This window comes from Lathamus discolor, chromosome 1 (genome assembly GCF_037157495.1).
Source record: "Lathamus discolor isolate bLatDis1 chromosome 1, bLatDis1.hap1, whole genome shotgun sequence".
Classification (NCBI taxonomy): domain Eukaryota; kingdom Metazoa; phylum Chordata; class Aves; order Psittaciformes; family Psittacidae; genus Lathamus; species Lathamus discolor.
Window position 1 is genome coordinate 149,807,609 of NC_088884.1, and position 24,783 is coordinate 149,832,391.

At 39.4% G+C, this 24,783-nt stretch overlaps 1 protein-coding gene across 3 annotated transcripts in view; it reads right to left on the reverse strand.

Annotated features, from left to right (window-relative positions):
- Positions 1-17,979, reverse strand: part of CC2D2A (coiled-coil and C2 domain containing 2A) — a 53,648-nt gene extending 35,669 nt beyond the window's left edge. Inside the window, exons 1-10 of one of the 3 annotated variants that reach the window (XM_065659084.1) lie at positions 17,528-17,979; positions 12,010-12,098; positions 11,479-11,580; positions 9,926-10,027; positions 8,920-9,096; positions 8,594-8,744; positions 7,094-7,230; positions 6,267-6,398; positions 4,256-4,465; positions 618-724 (exon numbers count right to left, since the gene is read on the reverse strand). In XM_065659084.1, coding sequence (XP_065515156.1) covers positions 618-724; positions 4,256-4,465; positions 6,267-6,398; positions 7,094-7,230; positions 8,594-8,744; positions 8,920-9,096; positions 9,926-10,027; positions 11,479-11,580; positions 12,010-12,098; positions 17,528-17,921 — 1,601 coding nt within the window. In that variant the 5' untranslated portion in view covers positions 17,922-17,979. Of the gene's footprint in view, positions 1-617; positions 725-4,255; positions 4,466-6,266; positions 6,399-7,093; positions 7,231-8,593; positions 8,745-8,919; positions 9,097-9,925; positions 10,028-11,469; positions 11,581-12,009; positions 12,099-17,527 lie in introns of all 3 variants that reach the window. The other 2 variants (XM_065659099.1, XM_065659092.1) reach the window with 2 other exon arrangements.
- Positions 17,980-24,783: the final 6,804 nt, after the last annotated feature.

Genomic DNA, 24,783 nt, shown 5'->3' on the forward strand with positions numbered 1-24,783 from the left:
ATACTGCTTACACTTAAGAGTTCACCACTGTCCATCTGCCAAAAATAATACTAACTTCCACTGCCAAGCCAAGAACAGTATATTTTTGCTACACATGTACTGTCCAAGAAAAATAACTGTAATTTTGTAAAACAAAATTCTACCATTTTATGTATATTAACCCATTGGCAAAAAATATGGCCAAAATACATAAGAATGGGAAGTGAATCAAGAACACTTATGTAATAAGGAAGACAACGGAAAAGGCCTAAGGTTTTTTGTCTGTTCAGAAAATTATGCCACTTGTATTGTTGTGAGAGCTTCATGCATCCCACCGGTGTCTATTGAAAGCTCAACTGAATTTTAATTGTGCAAAACACACCAGTAAATAGTTGCTACAGAATTAATAAAAGGCAATCAGATTAGACCCTTTCTGAATCAAGATTTCAGCCTAAACTGTATTTTCTTAATAATTTTCCTTACTCAACCAATCAGTAAGAACTCTTAAGCCTTGAAAATTTTCTAGAGCAATTTACAGCAGAATTTAAAGGTCTGCCATGAATCATATTTTGTACTACCACAGAAAGGAAAAAAGGAATGCAGTTTTAAAAAACAGTAATTTAATGATCCATACCTACCTGATCTCAATTTTGTATTCAGGTATGCTCTGTTGTGCCACGGGTCTAGGAACATCAGCATCACCACTATCTATGCCAGATTGCACCGCATTCCTCAAAACATGCAGCTTAAACACACAAATAACAGTTTGACATTGATAAGGCATACAGTGCAATGCATCTTGACATGAAAGAGCTAGTTATTTGTCCTGGGTTCAGCAGTAGCAGTCATTTTTCTCCTTCTCGGTAGCTGGTGCAGCGCTGTGTTTTGACTTTCGGCCTGGGAACAGAGCTGATAACACAAATGTTTTAGTCTGACCAAGGACTTTCTGAGCCTCATGCTCTGCCAGGGAGGACGGAAAGCCGGGAGAAGGCAGAGACAGGACACCTGACCCAAACTAGCCAAAGAGGTATTCCATACCACAGCACGTCATGCCCAGGATGTAACGGAGAGGGACCCGGAAGGGCGAGGGAGAGCAGGGTTGGACTAGGTATCGGTTGGTGCTCGGTTGGGTGGGGGAGTTTTGGGTTGGCTGGTGCTGAGGTGTTGCATTCTCTTCCCTTGTTATTTCCTTTAGCATTATTATTATTGATGGTGGCAGTAGTGATCTCTGTTATACCTTAGTTACTAAACTGCTCTTATCTCAGTCCGTGGGAGTTGCATTCTTTTTGATTCTCCTCTCCGTCCTTCTGGGAATAGAGGGAGGGAAAGAAGTGGGGGGGAGTGAGTGGACGAGCTGTGTGGCTGGGTTTAAACCACGATGGTTCTTATTTTGGCACCCAGTGTGGGGCTCGAAGGGTTGAGATAATGACAGATCTGACTGGATTAATAGTCACTCGTCACAATGCTGATTTATCAGCTCTCAAAGTTGTTTCTCTTGATCTCACAGTTGCAGAATGCTGTACATTACTTAGAGCCGGTATTTGCTGTGTTGGTGTTTATCAAGTGTGGGGCTTAGGCTAAGGTTCTTGTTTTACTGTGCTTTATGGCAATGACTTGTAATACGGGTGGGCTAAAGCAGCAGGGTGGGATGGACGTGGCTGTGGACTTGGACCTGGCCGATCCGCTGCTCTTCACCATCCTGGCCCTTGTCCTCGCCTCCGTCTTCGTGAGGCTGCAGGGAGCCGAGGGGGAGCGGCCCTGGGAGCGGGGCCGGAGGCTGAGAGGAAGGTGGCTGCCGAGCAGTGGGAGAAGGTGGCAGAGGAGCTGAGCCCCATGGCTGAGCCCAGCCCCGCAGCAGCCGAGAGTATCCCGTGGAAGCCACCCGCCGAGCCCCAGGAGGATGCAGGAGTCCACACAGCATTTCCCAGCAAGGCAGAGGAGGAAGATCTGCACTCAGGGGAAGAGCAGCTGGTGGTGGGAGAGCCGGCAAGCACAGCAGCTGCACCAGCCCCAGGGACAAGTACAGCAGCACCATTTGAGATTTCTGAAGGGTTTGAATGGCCTTTGGGTACCCTTGGGACCTGCCTGATGATTGTGATGGGGATCAGCATGTTGGCACACACACAGAGTGTGTTCTACCCACGACCATTTTGTCTGATCTCAGAAGTTAAGCAGTCGGGTTTGGGTCCTGTCTGGGGTTAAAGGGGTTAAACGACGATATAGGAGGACCAAGAGATTTTCCCCGAGGCTGGACAGCCATGAGTGGCAGGGTGTGTGGGATAGTATGGGTGAGTATCTAGGTCAGTGGGCCCCTCCAGTGCTTTGGAAGCATCGGAGATAGAAGGCAGCTGTATGGAGTCCCCAGCAACGAGCTGCAGAAACTGCTGAAGGGGACAGTGAATTATTTTGAGCCTGGTGGGCCCATGGCACTTCAAGCCATCAGGGCAGAGATGCAACATAGAGATGGACTCATGATCGAGGGGTGGACTTAGGAATGGACACCATTGCCCAGGTTATTCACAAGTGTGAACACTGCACACAGCCTCTCCTGCTCTGAGAGACTGTTACAAGAGATGGAGCCTGACGTCATGGACCAGATGGACTCAGCAGCTTTATAGACTGGTCCATGCACTAAGATAAGAGTGCACTGAGATAAGAGTGATGGTATATTGAAAATGTGAGATCTGAGCATGACGTGAATGGTATGGAATAAGGGGTGGATACTGTCCTGGGTTCAGCAGTAGCAGTCATTTTTCTCCTTCTTGGTAGCTGGTGCAGCACTGTGTTTTGACTTTCGGCCTGGGAACAGAGCTGATAACACAAATGTTTTAGTCTGACCAAGGACTTTCTGAGCCTCATGCTCTGCCAGGGAGGACGGAAAGCCGGGAGAAGGCAGAGACAGGACACCTGACCCAAACTAGCCAAAGAGGTATTCCATACCACAGCACGTCATGCCCAGGATGTAACGGAGAGGGACCCGGAAGGGCGAGGGAGAGCAGGGTTGGACTAGGTATCGGTTGGTGCTCAGTTGGGTGGGGTGGAGGAGTTTTGGGTTGGCTGGTGGTGAGGTGTTGTATTCTCTTCCCTTGTTATTTCCTTTATCATTATTATCATTGGTGGTAGCAGTAGTGATCTGTGTTATACCTTAGTTACTAAACTGCCAAACTTTACCCTGCCAAAATGGGGACTGAAAGGTGATGTATTTTAAGATACAAAGAAAGAGCAAGAATCAGAAGTGGATAAGGAGAGCTCCACTGGGACATGGTGGGGAGGGAGGGGAAGAGGGAAGAAGGACTTAAGAACTACCTGGCTGCAACAATCTGGCCACTGAGGATGGACACCTAGTTTGACTAGAGAGGTGACAAGACTCTTAGAGGAGACAAGTTTTAAAACCACCTGTCAGTAACAGAATGGAAGCTAAAATACCTTATTGTTAAAATCCTTTTATGAAAAATACATTATGCAGTTGCACACAATACTGACAATGTATTGTGGAAACACTCAGAAAGTCCCTTTGACGCATAGATTCCTGTGATGCAGGCATGGAGAAGCCAAATGTCCTCTTTCACTGTTTCATGTTAAACTAAAGACAATCCTTCAGAAGTAATGACAGACTAAAGTACACCAAAGAATTATTCTGAGACACTGTACGAAATATTTGTCCATCATCAGAACTATATCTAATGCTTTATACCAAAATTCAGAAGTATCTGTACATCAGCTACTGACCCTCATTACACTAATATAAAAACAACTTGTATACAATGATTGTTTGTTTCCTTATAATAGTCCTTTAAGGTAGAAAATCATCACTGCCTTGAATTTACGGAAATCTGAATTTATATGTACTTAATAATCAAAGTAATTTTTAACATACGAGCCCTACTACATAGAACTAAGTTGTATCACAGTATTTACCTCACATTTCTGAAGAATTATCTTATGTGAAATCTTAACTGTCATTCACTGGAAAACATTTTAGATACTCTAAGGAACGCTCATGTTATTGTATTCTAACAATTATACTCCCTTTACCTCAGAACCTGCATAGAGCTCATTTTAATTAGAAGATCAAAAAGAAATTCAAAACCTTAAAAAATGCAGTTCTGCACTAAACACACAGCAACCTAGGCAAAACACTTTTGGTTTTATCTTCTGACAGAACACTAGTTATTACATACTATTTTATCACTCTACTCCAAAGAAAAAAATCCAGCTTTTAGCTTAAACTGTCACATCATTATCTTAATCAGTTATGACAATGGAACAGAAATACCTTGTCTGTGAGAAGTTTGGTAAGATTCTTCTGTTTTCTTGCTAAATACTGATCATATAACTGAGCCAGTTTAGCTGCCAACACATGCTCACGGCTGAAACAGGGATGATGGGTGAATATCAGTCCAGAAATATCAATATCCAACTGAAACGGGCCCTGAAAATCTCCAGGTCCAACAAGATACTGATTGGCAGCTGTCATTTTTACTGCCTGAATGAAGAAAATAAGAAATGGATTTACAAACCCCAACAAAACAATTTTACAAAGAGATTCTACGACAGAAAATGACCCATTTAGCACTTCCTGCATCTAACTACTGGCTCTTAAACTGTAAACACTTCTGTGGTAACCTCTTTGCTTTACTGAGAACTGGGTGGCATAAAACCACCATGGGCGTTTTACACAGCAGAACAGTGATAACCCATATGAGGCTGAAATAAGAAGTCACCCACCTGTATTACAGGTTTTGCTGAACAATTAAGACAATAACACCGAACTGGAAAAAGAAAAGCCTGCTAATTCTCTTTTTACCTGTTTGCTTAGTATCACTTTATTTCCTCTTAGAACTGAGCTCTAAGATAAACAGCCCAGTTAGTGAACTCAGGTTAGTGAAATCAGAAAAGCATTAGCAGTGCTTCCTGTCTGACTGCTGCTGCTCTTAAAATTCTTCAGAAGAGACTCATCAAAGATATTCTGGTACCACAAAAGATGAAGTTGTTAGTTCTGCAGTGTTCATTGCAGCCCCTTCATAAGAACTGGGAAAAGGGCTATTGAAAGGGGAATTCAGCTGTTGCATAGCTTTTATAGAGCTGGTATAAATGTCCACAAAACACACTTAAGTCCACCAGATCCTTCCACATTCAGGTCCTCATCAAAATGTTTAGTATGACATACTCTGTCATGAAAGTGACAGCTTTGAAATTCTTAAACTATATTTCTGCCAATAAAGGAGCCCCCAGGCTTAATCTTACTTACTTCCAAGCTTAATAATTTACTTTCAACAGTAATTTACATGTCACTATTGAGGTAAACATCGTGTTCTTGTGTCCTGGTTGAAACATAAGCTTTCTTGACCTATCTCTACTAAGATCTAAGCAGTAAACTCTTCCTGCATGCAGAAACACCTTGTATAGATCTGTGGTATGGATGCATCCTGAAACTTGTGTATTTGTAACCAGCATCAATTAAAGGGCAACATTAATTGAAATTAAATCTGTATCAACAAGAGCAGACAGAAACACTTGTGTGTCCCAAAACAGTAATCTAATTTAAAATCTAAAAAGTCAGTTTTTCCAAGGGGATAATAGAGGGCCAACAAGCAGAACAATTAAAGCTAGCTTAAAGCTTGGTGAATGGTTTTAATTGAAACTTATTTTGATTTGTACTGACTGCACACTGCATCTGCTGTTTGCCAGGATAGGCATGCTGTGATTGAGAGAAAAACAAAAAAAGCAAAGCAAAGCAAAACAAGAGCTGAACTGATGAAACATAACTCGAAATTTGTTGCTTTCTACATGAGCAAACTGCACATGAAGACTTATTCTGGAGGATTTTCATCACTGTAAAACAACCACCATGCACATGCACTTTAATTATTTGTCTTATGCTGCAGAGAGCACCTCTGTCCTGATCTGTCTACCAACTCCTAACAACAGGTGCTTTATAGATACACTGCTGTAGGAACTACCTTACTTTGGCATGAGAATATCCAAGGGTGCCTCACAGAGACCTCAGTGACTCACAGACTTGAAGAGGTTTGTCACGGACTGTCACTTTACTGTTTTAACCAGTATTACTGGCTAAACAATTCATTCTTTAGCATGCATTATTTTAACAGAAAAATATAGGGGGAATATACTTGCAGAAGTAGAAAACACTTAAAAGACTAGTTGTGGAACCCCAAAAAGCAGTCAGTATTCACGGTTCTTGGCACAAAACCCTACAGCTCCTCAGGGTTGCTTGTGCAGAAGAACTGCGATATTGGGTGTCCACGTATACAAAATATACTTACCTTTACATACACTGTTTCAAGTTCTGGTGCAATGCCTTCTTCCAATGAGAATATTGGAGGCCTCGTAGAAGACTGTTTAATTGGATTAGGCAATGCTAAGATTTTACCATCATCACCAAACCACCCTTTCCCCTACAAATAAAAATATAATTTAATATTTTTTCTTACTTTATATAGGCATAACTTGCAAATTTGTACTTCTTATAGTCACCTTTTATTCTACAACTGTTTTTCATGAACTGTGACCGAATTAACCAAAACCCTTCTAAGACACCAAAATGAAATCTTCAAATGTATTATAGGTAAGTTTTGAAATCTGAAGATCAAGAGCTTGCTCAAACTTTAAATGTACTGATTTTTTCCTCCTTCAACATTCAGTACTACAGATTTGAAAGAAAAAAACAAAAAGAAAATTCCATATTGCTTCCTTTTGTAAGTAAATAGCACAAGAGTGCCCATCTCTTGTGTAAGTCTTTATACTTACCACTAACACTCACAGCATTTTAGAAAAAAACTAAATTACAATTGCCCCTGTTGTAGTGTGGCACAGACAAGTGAAGCGATTTGTTCCCCAGCAGGCTATGAGCAGAGCCGGGAAGACACCAGTTTTGTAAGACCCAATCTGGTGCTCTGACTATTGAGATACACTAAAAATAGACTCCTACAAAAAATCCAAAATGCCTGAAAATAAAAATTCCTGCTGTTTTGATACTGCTAAACATTATAAAGATGAAAGCCCCATATTACTCTGACCTACTCAGCTGTAACAAAATAAAACACTGATAAAGAGTTTTAAAAAGACAACTAAGAAGCTATCCGTGACTTACTTGCTCCTGTCTGAGTATTCTGTTTTCTAAAATATTTTGATTTGACTGTGATACAAAGGGCCTTTCACCTATGTAAAGACCTTCATCCTCAAGGTATCTAGGCTGCATGTCTCTAGGCATCTTCTCAGAAGCAGGCACTAATGAGAAATCAGAAAGAAAAGCATGTAAAATATAACTGAAGTTCTAGTTTATTAATTCTCTAAGAGTCTGTGCCATTCTGAAAATGAATGGCAATGCATATTAAGCACGCTGTCTGGAATATTTTCTTAACTAGGAAAAAAGAAGTAAGTATACAACCAGAACAGGTCCTTTTCTTAATCAGGACAGATTCTCAACTGAAATCTATCATAAAATTGTCACAAGTCTTCTAAGCAGATAATGAAACAGCTCCTCACCAAAAAAAAAAATACTTCAAATGACATAGTGGAGTTTAGTTTTAATGGTTGCTTGTGTAAATCTATAAAAAACTTTTAGCAGCAACAATTGACTAGACAAACGCTACTAAGCCTTTCCCATATAAAGTGAAACTTTAACCAAGATCAATCTCAACTACTATTAACAGTTTGCTTAAGCTACTATCACACAAACTACAGAACATGCATGAAAAGTCATGTTAGCCCAAGAGCAGGTGAAATTCTTTAAAGCTTGGCTGCAGGATTATTTCACTGGTGTGTATGGGCTCAGTATTTTTCAAGAAGCAATCTCGAAACAGGGAGGGATTACACTGAGGGTTACAATAACAGCTATCCCCTACAGAACACAGTGGACCACACTGTAAGAGGTCAGAATTTATGAGACAAAAAAAACAAGTTACCCAGTAAATACTCTGACATCACACTGCAAGCTGTGATGAGTCCATTCTGGTAGAGACCACAGAGACCCATTTCTATTTCTTCCAGTTCAAATGTTAAATAGCAAATGATATTCTAAAATAATTTTTTAGGACTTTACAGTTCTATGGGAATAAGGAGAAAAGGTCAGAGACATGCTCAATGTTAACTATTTCCAATTCACAAAATCAGACTTTGAGAAAAGGGCCCCATGAATCACAAAAATCCATATGTTACTTACATGACTCTTGACAAACTTGCCACATGGAAAAAAACTGCAGATATGGCCAAGGGAACAGTTATAATGTACAGAGCCGCCCTTTGTGCCTAAATGAGTGTACCAATTAACCTGCTGCATGTTAAATAATGTAACAGCTAAACCCCACTGTAAGAGGGGCCACCCATTACTACAGACAGCACTAAGATCAACCGATATGCCCCAAGTTCACTTGCTAGCATACCAGCTGGTGACCTGCTGAGGTGTGCATGTCCCTAGTTAATCCATTTTGTCAGACCTTTTCAGACTTAACTGGATGACCAGTGTCAGAGAACTGCAATTAAATCTCTTTCTACTGCCAGAGACAGACTGATACAAGATTTTTCAGCAGATCAAAAAGTGCCATGATACGTAAAATCCAGGAACAAAAATGGATAAGCACAATCTTCATACCTGCTAGCATGCTGGGAATGAAGAGAAACTCTTTTTCCTTTTTCAGTTGCTCAGAGTAGTTTTCACAGTCAGGAGGTTCCATTACTAGAAAATCTTCAGTTGTTTGCCCTATAATGAATAAATCATCTTTAACCAGGCGTGCGTCTTCATCCTATAGTTTAAGTGGAAACATCTCTGTTAGCTTGTCTATTTCTTAAAATGGAGATCTTTAGAAAGTATACCTTTAGAAGTTTTAAGGAAACAAAAGTTGCCATTTGGTATTAGATTATTAAAATTAATTCAAGAAGTCTAAATAAAAATATGAACATTTATTCTGTAGCTCACACCGTTTCATCCTCCTCTTGTTCACCCTCTTGGGTTTCTACACATTCTTCTTCTGCCTCCTCTTCTTCATTTAATTCATTCCTTCTCCTGGCTTCAGCTTTCATATTCTGTGGTTCAGCATCAAAATTGAAGGTAAAGAAATTATATGCTTCTTCAGCAGAAGGAAAATCATTCTGGTACTGAGAAAAAAAGACAAAGATACTTTAATATGACATTTATAAGACATTTAGGGCAAGTAAGGATATCTTTCAATTAACAACAGCAATAACAACATTTATAAACACTTATCAGAGAATAATAATTGTTTTATCTCAGAGAGAACTCACCCAAATGCTGAAGCTGACCGAAATTTTTAAATGATACATGAAACTTACCCTAGTGCTATACTACAGTTTCATTAAATATTTCTTGCAATGTTTTATTACAGAAAGGTACCTGGTTTCATTTTAACCAGCCTTTTGTTTTACACATAAATAATTTGCAGATCAAAAATGCCAAAGTTTAAATTCTGGCCATAATACAGATATCTAGGTGAATCATATGAAGAGAAATTGCTAATGTTATTTTGTCTCTGAAGGAGCCAGGCCCCTTTAGTGTTAGGATAAATCCTCTAATATTAGAATTAATAATAGCATTTTGTGGCTAATAAGTATCAATATACTAATCTGTAAATTGCTCTAACTGCCAATTGGTGGCATTCAATAAGAAGGATTTAAACAGAAGAAACATCTTTGTTTCCAATCTCCAGTAACTATGTCCAGATGGATTCACTTGATTTTTTCTTTTTAAATCAAATGACCCAAAGCCATTCCTTCATTTTATGACGGTTCCCTTTACATATTTCAATTGTTGGAATATACCGTTTATGAATTTTTTCATTAAATAAATCCCTCTCCACTGCTTAAGACTGAATTCTGTCTGATGCTTCAGACAGCATCATGAAGGCATATAAAGTTTAAATTAAATCAAATCAGTATCATCTATTGAAATGAAGGAATTGGTACTCACTGTTGACTTCTCCTTCAGTTTTTTTACAGTATCACAAAACTTTATTTTTGATGGTAAGTGGGATTCATCCTCTTGCATCTCTCTAAATTTATCATTATCAGACTGCATAAAAATATATACGCAAGTTATAGCATTCATTTACTGATCCATTAAAAAGACAGCCAGCTGAATGCAGAGATTAGAATATTGTATTTTCACAGAAAAACAAACAAACAAAAAAGAAACACAACTCCTAAATTGGTAACAATTACTCTGATTTGGTATTTATTTTAAAAGGGTGCATCTAATTATTACTTAACTCCTTCCTCCTTTGGGTCACGAAATAGACTGCAGGGTATCAAGAAATGGCTCACTGCAGTAAGTGTTAACTTTTTTTGCTGCTGCCGAGATCATTGTTTCTGCACTCCCAAAAACAAGCTACCACATGCTAATCTCCACAAGGGGGAGAAATGCAACATTTTCCCATCTGCAGAAGAGAGGCTGACAGACTGCACGAGCAATGGCAAAGGTGCTGCTGACATACACTGCCAATCCGGGAAGGGAATCAAAGAGCTAACATAGCCCCTGCTGTAATCAGGAAAAACCTATTTGGCATTCAAAAACGATGGCGTCCATTGCTTGGGTGCTTTAATACAGACTTCATTATTTGTTTTGTTCTCTCTCAATTATTGCTAGCCTACTCTACTAAAACTCCATGGGTGATACTCTACCTTTTCAAGAAAGTAAGTGCAGGAAGCAAAAGCAACACAGGGGAGGTTTCAGATATACTTTCTATAAAATTAGTAAACAACTTTCAATAAGCATATTGCTTCCACATTTTCCTAATACAAACATAATAAAATACTACTCAGCTGAAAGCTGTAACAATTACTTTTTATAAGAAAACACTGCCAAAAAACTCCCCACAGCCTACATGAATAGGTAATTCACCCCTAGACAAGCAATTTAGCCAGGCTAATTCATATTGTTTGGAAATCCAGATAAAAACATTACTGCTACATTCTGTTATTTCTTGAGCATGCACATTCTTTGGAATGCATTTTCTATAGGCAAGTAATCCCCTTGTGAATTCTGAAGAATATCTGGGTTGTAATAAAGAACATGCTTATACTAAAAAAAAATAAAATAATATAAAACAGTAACAAGGAAATACAACACAGTACAATGACATAAAGTAAATATCCAGCCTCTAGCAATTTCACTGTGCAAATTTATACAAAGCTATAATACAGTTGTCTTTTCTGTGACAGTAACTTTTAAACACTTCAAGGCATTTTAAGCAACAGAAGTCAGAAACCTGTAAATGAAAGAGGTTTCACATGATGTCTATACTATAATGAAAGCAAATTATTATTTTTAAAGGCAATAATAATGTTAAAATTAAACATTAAAGACAACAATCAGAAAGGTTCCTTCCTGGTTACCTAGTTCAAACAATAATTTTGAACCCATTAAAACAGATGAAATCTCTCTTTGAGACTATGTGTGGTCTTTATTTCATGTTCAAATGTACCTTAGTATCAGAACAGCAAGACACAATGCACCTTTCTTACCGCTTTATCCAATCTGACTTTTGGTTTTTTTTCTTTGATGCTTTTTAAATGCCTTGGCCTTGGACTGGAATCTTCTTGCAATAAAGTAATTTCTGCTTTTGACTAAGCAAACAAAAAAACCTGTTTAGTTATAACATAAATATAGCAAGACCAAAGCTACAGTAATTACCAGCAACTCAAAGACATATAAGTTTGTGTTAGGGACAGACTCTATTAATCAGCTTATAATACGTATAATCAGTTTAAGTGATTTTACACACCTAGATGTTAATACCCCCTATTAAGCTGCACAGTAAACTTACAAGGAAACCCATAACTTTCAAAATAGTGTAAGAAACATGAAAGCATCTTGTTAATGACTGTATCATTCGAATTACAAGTCAATGATAATATAAACTTCAGGAAAAAAATACATAGCAAGATTAAAATACAATAAATAAAATAAATAAAAAATACCAGCAAGCAAGATTAAGTGGGTGATACTTACAAGACTAAAACCAACCAAACAGCACACTTCTGGAGGATTCTCACCTTTGCTGCTTTTAGTTTCTCTCTCATTCGCTCCCTAACAGAAGATTCTGCAGACCCTGCCCTCCGTGTAGAAGGAACTGGCGGCAACTCTTAAACAGAGAAACAGTAACATGTTAAATCAGGCATTTTCTGAAAGAAGTTTCTAACTATGTAGAATAAAACCATACATACCATACAGAGCCCCATGTTCCAACAGAAAGAGCTTACATGAGAAAATGTGAAGGAATGCAACACTTTTTTGGAATTCAGACCTTAAAGACTATCCCTTCAATGCCTTCAACTGCAATAGCAAAGATTGCGTTTCATTATACACTATGAACCACCTTAAGTAAAGCATATACACCATTTTTATTTTTTCTCCCCCTATTAAAAATGTATGAAGAATTACCTGGCATTTTATAAGCTGTTTGTCAGAGCTGTCCAGATCTAATTTTGAAGGGTGATTTGCCACAAATCCTGATACAAGTGTGACACAGGTAAAGATACAGTTACCAGTAAAAAATTTACAGACTTGCTTCTTTTTTTCCAGCTTAAAGCTACCTGCTTTTTTTTTTTTTGTAGCGACAAATGATCAATTTCTCCAGCAGTGTTTTTGTGCTATAGCTTTAGTACAATCAAGGGAGTAAGATGCATTTTACTCTATCATGTATGACTGACAACATCATCATGTAACTTCCCATTTCACACACAAGCTACTCTCCACACTACTTGTGCTACTGCTCTGAATCAAGAGATTGCCTCCTCCAAGATCAATAGTAAGTAGTCTATCCCCACACTCAGGATGTCAAACAAGACTCATAGATGGATGAACTAACTCAACTCATACATATACTACCACACTGTCCAACTATGCTGGGATGGGCTAAGGAAAGCCACAGCCCAGTTGCACTCAAATCTGTCAGTGGATGTGATGGCCAACAAGATGGGGTATTACAGGTGTTTTAGATCCAAAAGGAAGACTAAGGAAAATGGTCACAGGCTGCTAGAGGACAAGCGAGAAAGGGACACAGGAAAGATCCAAATAACCGGTGCTTTCTTCATCTTTTTTTACTGCTATCAGGAACACCAAGCCCCAGAGACCTGAGGCAGCAAAGTTACCCTCAATAAAGAAGGATCAAGTAAGGCCATATTTAAACCAACTGGGCATATGCAAGTCTATGGGTCTTAATGGGATGTTCCCATGACTGCTGAGGGAGCTTGTCAATGTCACCTCAAGACCACTCTCAATTATCTTTGGTGATTATCAAGGGAGGTTCCTGAGAACTGAAACTGAGCAAACATCACCCCTGTCTTCAAGGAAGGGAATCTGGGGAACTACAGGCTGGTCAGCATCATCTCAATGAGCCCAAGAAGGTGATGGAGCAAATAATACTGGAAAGCATTGACACGTATGTCAAGTACAAGACAAAACTGGGAGTCATCAGCATTGATTTATGAAGGGAAAAACTTCTACCTGACGAATGAGACAACTTTCTTGATAATTGGGTAAGTGGATGAAGGGAAAGCAGTGCATGTTGTTTAGCATTGTTTCCTGTAGCACCTTTACAGAGAAACTGATGGTAGTATGGGCTACAGAAGTAGGTGGGATGAAGACTGGCAGAACTCTTGGCTCAAAGGGTTGTGATCAGTAGTGCTACATCTGGTATCCATCACTGCAGCTGTATCCCTGCAGTCGACTTCAAACAAACAAAAAATCCCACAACTCACACTCCAACCCCAAGAACTCTTCAAAATTCTATGTGCTTTAGGACCAAGTACTCTCTGCTTATCCTGTAAAACATACAATTCCCAGTTTTAAATTAGTGGCATGTATTTAGATTTTTTGATAGTAAATACCATGTTTGGACACAGACTTGGGTAATAATGAGATTATAGAAAAGGAGGATTACTGCTTGTTGCACCCTTTGAATTGCTGCTCCCCAAAAGCCCAGGCTTTTATTCCATAACTAAAATTGAATGCAAACATATTGATAACTAAACTTATCAGGACCTCCTTTTCCTTCGAAGGACTGATGGCATTCTTCCCCCTTATCTTCTACATATCAAATCCTCTTAGACTATGATTTCTTCAGGTAGACTCAGTAAGTATTACTCTTTTCTATAAAGGGAATTATCTAGTTGTTTACAGAGAGCTATGCTCTTGGAGTTAGAAACACAAAGTATATACCTACAACCCATCCTCTCATATGAACTCAAATGAAAAACATGTTAAATGTACAATATAAATAAAATTGCATGTGTAAGCAACAGGCAACACTCCCAGGAGTTATAATTAAAAACAATTATGGTTATACATGGTATTTTGAGAAGGTATCCATCTCCCTCACTTGGATTGTGCTACCACTGTACAAGACTCAAGGTTATCTCTTTGTAAAAGTCTACAGAATATTTTCAGCTGAAAACAGCTTTATATACCTAGTAGCTTAGAAAGTCATCACTTAAGCGTTTTTCTTTTTGAAAGACCTAATTCATTTCTCCATCAACAAAACTGATTCTAGCTACGTAACTGCCTTCCCATCTGCAAAGACCTCTTCAGTCTCATCTGGACCCTGGAGTTCACCTAGAAATTCTCAGGATCTTACTGAAATTTTAACTTTGATTGATACATGCAATGTTATATTTTTAAAGAGAAATGCTTTACATGCCTTCTTAAACACGGAATCCTCAGATATTATTTTGTCCTTCTCAACTCTTATAACTAGCGTTTATTTCCAGAAGGAGCTTGAGCATTCCACACAAAACACACTGGTCCTTTTACAAGGAGAAAACTGTAGCTCTCTTTGCATCCAGACTTTGTAGTGCAGGACATCTTTTTTTCTTTTTTTTTTTTTTTTTAAAGTGTATATATACACAACATTAAATAAATATATATGTATTTGTTATATATAATAATAAATTACACATGACACTGTAGGGAAATAAGTTTTTCCAGTTATCTCCACTTACAGAATCATATTACTTGTCAGTTCTTTAAGCCAAACACTGATTTGTTCTTTGTCCTTATAAAAGAACATTGTTTGTCAAGGTCTAAGTAAAAGGTGATTTCAGGTTTATGTGAGACATTAAATTCATGAAAAGGAGATAAAGCAGCAAAGGGTAAGTGCTTAGGAGTGGTAATGTCATACAACATATATCACATTGTGGCTGATTCGATATTACTCCAAGAGCTTTACTGGCAGCAGAAAATACTGTATGCTGAACATACAACTTAAACATTCAAAGGCTACCTACAATACCAAAGCCAGAATGCAATCTAATTTCCCGCATGACCTTAGTCCACTTTCATTTGAAAAATACACTAAGATAAACCCTACTAATACTAATTCTACTCAGAATCATCAAAAGATTTGGAAGAACACTAATTTTTTCAAATTACACAATTCACTACCTGTATTTGTAAAAAGAAGCATTCACTGTATTTGGAAGCTTTCAAAAGAAAAAAAGGCAGGCCCAAAGTGGTTAGCACTAGCATGAGACACAGAAATAGAAAAGAAAGCATCCCATAGCCAACTTCCTACCTAGAGGAATACTAGAGACAGAAATAAGCAAGTACACTAAGAGATGAAACATAAAAAAGCCTATTTGCATTTTGTCTTTTCTAACAAGAAATGTAGTATGTGTAAGAACAGGTCAAGAATTAATGACAAAACAGAGAACAAGATCTAGATAAATACTCATCAGAATGATTTTGGTTTGGATAGATGCATGAAGATTTCAACTCAAGGTGCAGTCTCTCTCAAAACTTAAGATGTAATTAAAAAAAATCAGATGGATAAATTATACTACAATTAAAGTAAAGCAATGATAGTCTATTCAGAATACCACAGGCAGTACTTTTCATTTGATCATACAAACAGCAGAATTACAAGGATTTCAGAAGCAGCAACAAGAACAAGTAACAAAACAAAATGTTTAAGAAAATAAAACATCACATAAGGGATATAAAGGTTATTTTTCTTCTCAAGAGTACTGCTGTGCTGTTCTGGTTATTCTTGGAAAATGAGCTTCTATAAAAGAAAATTACCATCACTAGAGGGTGTCTCTTGATTTCCCCATGCAAACCATTGTGAAAACTGTTTGGATTCCATCTGTCAACAACACATCACTTTCTAGCACAAGCTGGCACAATAAGACTCAAAACCATTCAAAAGAAAAGTACACAGTCCTTAAAAGCGCTGGAAAAATCCCTAAATTGTAGATGCCTGTAACAAATACCATATTTTGCAAATGACTAAAATGATTTTAAGGACAATGAATACATTTTTATTTTGGTAAACTCTGATACTGACAAAAAACTAAGTGTGTTTATATTTCAATGGATTTTCATTTTACTGACTTTTAAATACTCTGTTCTCAATTAGCTCATTTATGCATCCTATTTAGGTAAACCCCTAAAACTGTGCAGTAAGACTGACAACATTAAAAGTCCTAAGTATTTAACAGGAATATTGCAGGGACTCTGCCAAAGAAATATAAGATTAGTTTTCAAGTACCAACAGCATTCATTCTTTCCAAGCCTGCAATTAGGCATTCACTTCCAGCAGCTTCCCACTACATCATCACTCTCTTGTGCTCTCCTACTTTGTGAGCAAATACAGTACTTCACATGTGACAGTTAAAACAGCTATCAATAAATCCATGCGCCATCATAAGCATGATTAACACTCCAGGCACAAGACATGAAGTTGAGGAACAGCTGAAGGAACTGGGGTTGTTTAGTCTGAAGAAGAGAACCCACAGGAAGAACCTTATCACTGTCTAGAACTATCGGAGGGAGGTTGTAGTGAGGTGGGGGTTGGTCACTTCTACCATGTAGGCAGACAGGACAAGAGGAAATAGCCTCAGGTTGTGCCAGGGGAAGTTCAGATTGGCTATTCGGAAGAATTTCTTCAGAGAGGGTAATCAAGCACTGGAAAAGGCTTTCCAGGGAAGCGGTGGAATCACCATCCCTGGAAGTGTTCAAAAACCATGTAGATGAGGCCCTCAGGGATATGGTTTAGTGGTGGTCTTGGCAGCCCTGGGGTAACGGTTGGACTTGACGATCTTAAAGGTCTTTTCCAAACCAGCTGATTCTATGACATTCAAATATGTAAATACTACATATCTACCCCAAAACGTCTGAAAAAGGTGTATTTTATTGACGAACATTTAGTAATCATCCCGCATTTAAATACCACAGGAACACATGTTTCGAGTGCAGCGTTCTAACCGCACACCTGATGCTCGGAGCCGACCTGGCACAAGACACACAGTCACCTCCATCCCTGCCCTGTGCTGCCAACAACAAGCGACCTTAAGGAGGCTCCAGGGGCAAGAGTAACCACGCTCCCCCCTCACGTGGATCCCACCCATGACCGCATGCGATGTCGACGTGGGAGCCCCCCGCCCCGGTAACACCGACCGCAGCACGTCAGCCTTCCGCCCGCCCCGGGACATCGCCGGCACGGCACCCACGGGGCCCCGCCGAGCACGGCGGCCCTGCGCCCCGCCCCCGGCCCCGCCCATTGGAGTCACTCACCGCGCGGTGCCGCAGGGGCAGCGGCCATGCCTCCGCGGGTCCTTCCCTCCTCCCGCGGCTCGGGGGGGCCGACAGGCTCCGGCAGCTGCAGCGGGGCAGAACGGCCGAGGGACGGCGCATGAGTGAGGGCAGCTGGGGCACGACAGGAAACGCGCCCGTAACCTGCGGCCGCTGCGGGGACCCCAACCCTCGGGGCCAGGCGGGAGCGAGTGACCGCGCATGCGCGTGGCGGAGCCCGGAGCCAAGCGGGCATGCGCGGAAGCCGCGGCTGCCGGCCGGCAGCGCTGAGAAGGGGGGGACCGGGGTGGGCGGCATGGCGGTCCCCGTGTGCCTTGTGCTGTGCCTGCGGGCCGGCAGCGTCTCCCGCAGCCTGTCCGCCGGGCAGCGTCCTCATCCTGCCGCTCCTGGCACACAGAGAGCTGTGCTGTGCGCGCAGGCGGGCCTCGGACCCAGACCCACGGAGGTAATCTCCGGGCTATCAAAACACCTCATTTAAGCAATTTTCCATATATATATATATATACACATATATACACACACGTATATATACATATATATATGTGTGTATATATGTGTATATGTATGTGTGTATATATATATACACATATGTAGATATATGTGTGTGTATGTACGTTCCACTGATGCCATTGGCAAGCTGCAGTTCGGACACTGTGTAGAACGCACTGCTACCAACAAGATTAAAGCCTACTGAAGGCACTAAAGTGTCTTGCCTTATCTTGACAGTTTACTTCAAACCACAAAGCTTTGGTTTGGTTTGGGGTTTTGGTGTGTTTTGGTTGCTTGGCTTTGTGTTTGCTTTTGGTTTGGTTTGTGGGGGTTTTATTTTTGTGTGTGTGTGTGGTTTTTGGTTTTTTTTTTTTTGGGGGGGGGGGGGGGGGAGATGTTCCTTTTCTCTTTCTGACATCTTACTGACATAGCACCAGGCACAGTCTGAGCATGATCACATCAAAGGCGTTTCTACAGATGAGAAAACAGGGCAACTTTCGGTTTTTGCAATGTACTCAAGACTAAATATGTTTAACCAATAATTTACAGATAAATTAATCAATCAAGTGTTGGATCAATATAGAATAAAAAGTAGACATTAAAGGTACCTATTTCTTAGCATATGGTATGTATGGTTGCAATGTATTTGCACAGAAACGAGTAATTATGCAAACCAGCATTAACTAGAATGGTACTGGCTGACTGAGGCTTAACAAGAGCTTACAAGACACTAGGTACTTGCTTCACTTTTCACAGTTACATATTCGAAACATTCCTACTGGTGAAAACAATCACACACTATTTTTGTCTCAACTAACTGGACACTCACCTCCATGAGGATCATCTGAGATTCTTCACTGCGGCTCATCTGGTCGGTGGCTGACACCTGGCTGTCACAAGCAATGCAGGAATTCCTTGTGAGAGATACGCTTTGATATGTGCATAGTGATGTTGAGATACATTCCATGTAACCTTTGCACCCTGGACGCTCATATAGCGTACCATTAAACATACAGCTTTAGTACCTAAAAAACATTTTTTTTCCAGAATGGACCGATATTAAAATATGTGTCCATTAATTTAATTATTCCATATAAGAGTGAATAATGTGGACCTGTACATCCTGTTTGAACACTCTTGTTACATTGCTTTTTAATAAACAGTCCATCTATGGTCCATAAAGCCAGCTGCAAGGTTCAGATCACAAAGACAGGTTCAATGCCCTTTTTCCACTCACTTTCAGCCCTGGGCTCAGTTGGCTTTTCAACTTTACCAAACCTGGAACCTACCAATCACTTCAGCTGTGTTTACACTGCAAAGTTGCTGTATTTGATTATAATTGTTTAGGAAAATTTAAAATTTGTATCTGTAAAACTCAGTTTATTGCTATTGTTATTGCAGGTTCCTGTTCTGCTTTACCTTTAATTGACAGGAAAGCGACCTCAGCTGTACTTGCTCCCAACTCAAAGCTTGCACCAACCAGTGCAAAAAACAAGCAACAATGTACTGAGCTAACAGAGGAAGTAACTCGCAATGGAATGGTTTATTCTGGATTTCAAAATCCCCATGAAACCACTTGCAGGGGTAAAAAGTGGGGCTTTTTTCCCTAACAGGCTAAATCTCCCCTAGCGAGGAGGCTGAAGCCTTCACTGGTCATCTGTCCTTTCCCCATTCAGTTCTTTGTACTGGCATGCACAGGCTCATGCATACTTGCCCCAGGTGCTTCCAGCCAAGGTTAGAATATGAAAAGTGATCTTCACATCCCTCTTAATCTCTTAGGAGATGCCTAATAAAAAAGCAGAAGCAGCAGAGGAGCAACGTGGTCAACGCCTGCCTGAGGCTCAACCCATACCAGCTGCTAGCCCCAAGGATTTCCAGGTTTCTAAATGTCTCAACTAGCACAAGGAGCTGAATTTGCCCTAACAAGTGGTTTTCTTAGGCAAATGTGACTATCTATCTCCCAAGCCACCTGTGCATTCACCTCAGCACCAATTCCCTCAGTAAGTATCCTGTACAAGGGCTGAGTGTGATGTACCCCAAAATGGCAACAATTCCTTGCTGCAGGCAAGGTTCATCAAATACCCTCTTCATAGCAGAAAAATACAGCACTGCAAGAAGTGGCAGCACTTTTATTACTTGGCACATAAACTTCTTTTTCATATCAAGCTTTATGTGTCAAATTTAAACAGTCTTTCCTAAAGGCACATGTAAATGGAGAACGCTTGGCAATATAGCGGAAGGGCCTTACAGCCACTTTGTTTAACAATTTTCTAGTATTTCTTGAATTTAAGTACTATAGCAGGCACTTTAGAATGCAGTAAACAACTGGATGCAAAAACTATAAAGCTCTCCATTAGCTGAGAGGCAGTTTCCAAAGCACTTAAAACTAAGAACAGAAACACAGTGAAGATTCTGTCACTGCTCTTTAAACAAATGACTACATCAAAAGTATCTAGTAAATAATTTTGAGGCCCTTGGATTCTTAAACCTATCTCATTCGTGAAAACACACAGAATGTAGTGATACTGAAACAGATATAAAGGAAAATGTTTGTTTCCTACCTGGTTTTTCTCGTACAGCAACTTTCCGTGTAAAACACAAACCAAACACAACACTCCCCCTAGCAACAAAGCCTCGGCTTTGCTTTTTAAAGAGAAAGAAGCACTCTCTCCTTCTCAAACCACTAAAATAGTTCCAGAAGACTTCTGTTTTTGTAAACAACTTCTTTTACAGTAAAAGGGAAAGTAATGAGTAACGTATGGGGAGGATGAAGTGATTGTAGCTCCTGGAGACAGCAACACATTTCAGTTACTGCAGTGATGTGAAAAAACAAATATCCATAACAGACTTTTGCAGGATCCAGGGTGGTTATTTCAGACTGAAAGACAATACAGATAATCACTCCTCCTAACTTTAAGTACCTAATTTTGTTAAATTGTCTGACTTAATTTCTGTGTACTTTTTTTGTAAGTAGAGGAGAGGTGTGGACTCTTCTTAGGACCTGTACAATTCAGAGTAGTGATTCCTGACTATCGATCAGTTGTGGAAGAGCTTGTTACACTTTGTTGACTAGAGGGAGATGCTAAACCTCTAATTCAGACTGTATGCCAACATTCCAGAAGGTAATTTTATTTCCTTTTAGATTAATTTTGCGGTGAAAAAATCCCTGATATAAGTCGTGTAGGGATAAATCCTTGAAGTGGACAGTTAGTAGCCAGTTGTTTTCCAAGTGCTGTCTCTATTTTGCAATGCTTTTAAGTAATTGGAGTATTAACTGAAGCTGTATCAAGGGGAGAATAATGAATTATTCTTTACAGTTGACCTTTACAAATCATCATAAGCCTCACTAAACTTCTCAGAAGCTGTAATTTGCAAACCTGGACTTTTTGTCACACTAGGTAAATGTTCTGCATCTGGGAAAGCTGGATCCTGAAACCAAAGTAAGAAGTAAGAGAAGTCATAACTTTACAAAGTTATCAGTATACCTTAATACTTACATAGCAGAAAAAAAGAAGATATGAAGGTTTCATTAGGGTTGTTGTAGAGCCTGCTCGAAGGGAAATACAATCCGTAAACCCTGATAGAGAAGGACTGGAGGGATGGGTTATCTGCTTGTTAAATGCTCACAAACAGCCTATGTAGATACTAGGAGGGGCAGAAATGTCAGAGCTATCAGATAGTTTGTGGAAATGTGGATTGTCTTATGTAAAATTCCTATTTTTATAGGTACAAAGCAATTTATAGTTTTTCTGTCAATTCTGGAGAAAAGCCTTTTCTTCTGCACTGAGCTGTTAACAAAGTAATTTCTTACGTTAGCATGTGTATTGGTGTCTTTAGTATGACAAGAATAAACAAGATTGCTGATACTAAATGGAATTGTTATTAGAACTATTTATAATTTTCTTCACATAAACAGTATCTATAGCATCTGAAGGCCTGTTACTGTGAGGTTTTAGTAGCTGGAATACATGAAAACAGGTGACTAAATTGTTTCCCATTTCTGTCTACTATTGTAAAAAGGAGATCATGGGAAGAAGTAAACAGGCACAGCAGATAAAAAGATTAGGAGTATGGATTTTTAATTGCTAAAAGAGGAACTATCACAGCTAGAAGACACCTGACATGACAACATCTTTCAAGGATGGGGAAGAAATGTCATCAGAAGACAGGTTTGTTAGGGTAGCATACACATGCACAATCTCTGTAAACTGCTAAGTCTCATCGTATGTGGGACTGTGGAAATGATCCAGTGGGTGAATCTTTATACAAAGTTTTGGCAAGGACTCAGGTTCAACATCTTGTTTTGCTAATAAGTCTGTGTCCCACCAATCTATTCCACTCTCAGGAACAGTTGTACAAATAGTTTAAATGATGGGACAAATGCGAACAGCATTCTGCGAGGAACATTACTATAATACCCTAAAGGAGCAGTGGGGGACCTTTGCTTAACAGAATGGAAAGCTGCTTAAAAACACGTGTCAGTACAATGACTGTACTCACAGGAGACACACAGAATTCAAACCACATATGTTTCCTGGAGCAGAGAACAACTCATTTCTCTTGGTCAGCGTTATAAAAACAAAGGCAAGCCCAATGTCATTGATTACATTGGACAGCAGACTTAGTGATCCAAACAAAAGGATGTGAGCTGCTTCACTTTGTTAGAGGTGCCAATGTGACACTTAGGCATAAACTGTTGTTTTGTCAGTGATGGTCAAGGATGGCTTTTTAGCACAGGCAGGGTAGACGGCAGCTTGTAGTGACCAGGCTGCAGGTTCCCCCAGAAGCAAGCAGGCTAGGGGATCACAGACCCCATATTCAGCATTTAAACAGTTTTAAAATGAATAGTGGACAATGAATGATGGTGTTTATTCTCAGGCTTTGAGGATAATGCAAAGTTTGGATTCCCATGTACACCTTTTTATGCCTGCCTGGAATCAAAGCCAAAACTTGTGAAAGCAAATTAAAAGCAAAACTGCAAATCCTACAAGCCATGTACAACATTTACAGAATAAGAGTACGTGTTGCTGTGTTCTTAGAATAGGAATTTCAAGTACCATGTGCAGTGATCCCAGTCTCAGGGAGGTTACAAACACGGAAGAACAAACTCTTCTCATCTTGATTATTTTAAACTGAGTGCACTTTACTCCAACATGACAGAAATCACAAGTAAAGTTTCCTGAAATTTGTCACACATGGTTTAGAAATCTGTGCTCCCACACCAGAACATCTGACAGTGTGGGTGAACACAGGTGGTGCATGAAAGAGACATCAGCATCAGTAGTTAGCCAGGTTTCAGATGGTTGAAGAGACTGTTCTTCAACTCAAAGGTTTTAAATCCTGTCCACTGTCTTCCAAGCATAGGGATAACACTGTTGAAAATAGAGAAAGAAAACGTACTGCTGGTATGTTTCCTTCATACAATTCATTCATTTCTAGAAATCCCATCTTCTTCTTGCTAAAAATTCACTTTTGAGCCTGCTGAGAATCATAGTTCATTTATGTTTTTCAAGAATTCAGTATTTTTTGTCCCTTTGTTAACATGACATAAGCAAGGCTATTCTTCCACAGAGATGATTTTACAAATACTGAGTTATGTTTTGTGTCGTGCTTAGGATTTTGAGAGGTGCTTTAAAGTTGAAAAGAAACAAATTCATATGTTTTTGGTATAAGTAGAAGTACTCCAGGATACATTTAGGTTTTCTGCACCTAAAATTAAGTATCCTTAAGACCTCTTAATATTTTATATATAACAAAGTGTGCTGAATTCGGAGGTGTGAGAGTTTTATCTAGCCAACCTTAATATGCTGTAAAATTTTCTCTGCAAAGTTACTGCAGTTAAACTTGTCCCAGGGGGACTCGAGCAATTCTTTATGAAAGGTCTGACAAGAGGTCACTTCTGTCTATTATAAGGGTACTTCAGTGTTCTCATCAATCCACATCTTCTCTTTAATTGTGAGACATATAAATTGCCCAGTTAAATGACACTGACTTTTCTGCTTAGTGGATTGTCCTTTAAGATCAGACATCTTACTTAACTTTTGACATCTCAAAGTTAAATGCTAACCTAAGTTAGTCATAGGTACACGTCATGTGAAGAGACAAGTACATCCTGATTCCTCCTTTCTGAAAGTAGGTGTCTAATACAGTGTCATCCAGTCAGAGATTTACCTCTCCTATTTCTTTGCACTGATGACAAGAGAGCTAACTAATTTAGCCTAGTCAATGATCTTTGACCTTTTAGAGATTAAAGTCAGGTAAGATAAATTGTATATTAATAGTTGCTGAAGGAGCAATCTGCATAGAGGAAAAATCTCTTCACAACTCTTCGAGCAGGATTAAACCAAGAGATTTATATTCAGATTGGAGGGGTATAAACCAAATAATCCAAGGGACCTTTTTCTTTGATTGTATTTATTATTGAAAGATATGCATATAATATTTCTAATTCAGTTTTCTTGTGCTTTAGGTAGTAACTTTCATGAACTGATATAATAATATGCAGGTAGGACAAAACCAAGTATCAGAGCCTGAGAATTTTGTGAGAGTACTCGGAAATTTCTTCCTGCCAATGTAAGGGAGGATCATGCCTCTGAAATTCAGAAATACTGACATAACCTCAGTTGGGAGTGGTGACTTAAGGAGTTACAGGGAAGTGAATACAACCACTAAATGCTCTCTGAGCTGAAGTCTAACTGGTTTATACTGAAAGGAATAAATTGCTTCTTGAAAGCACTGTATTGCTCATT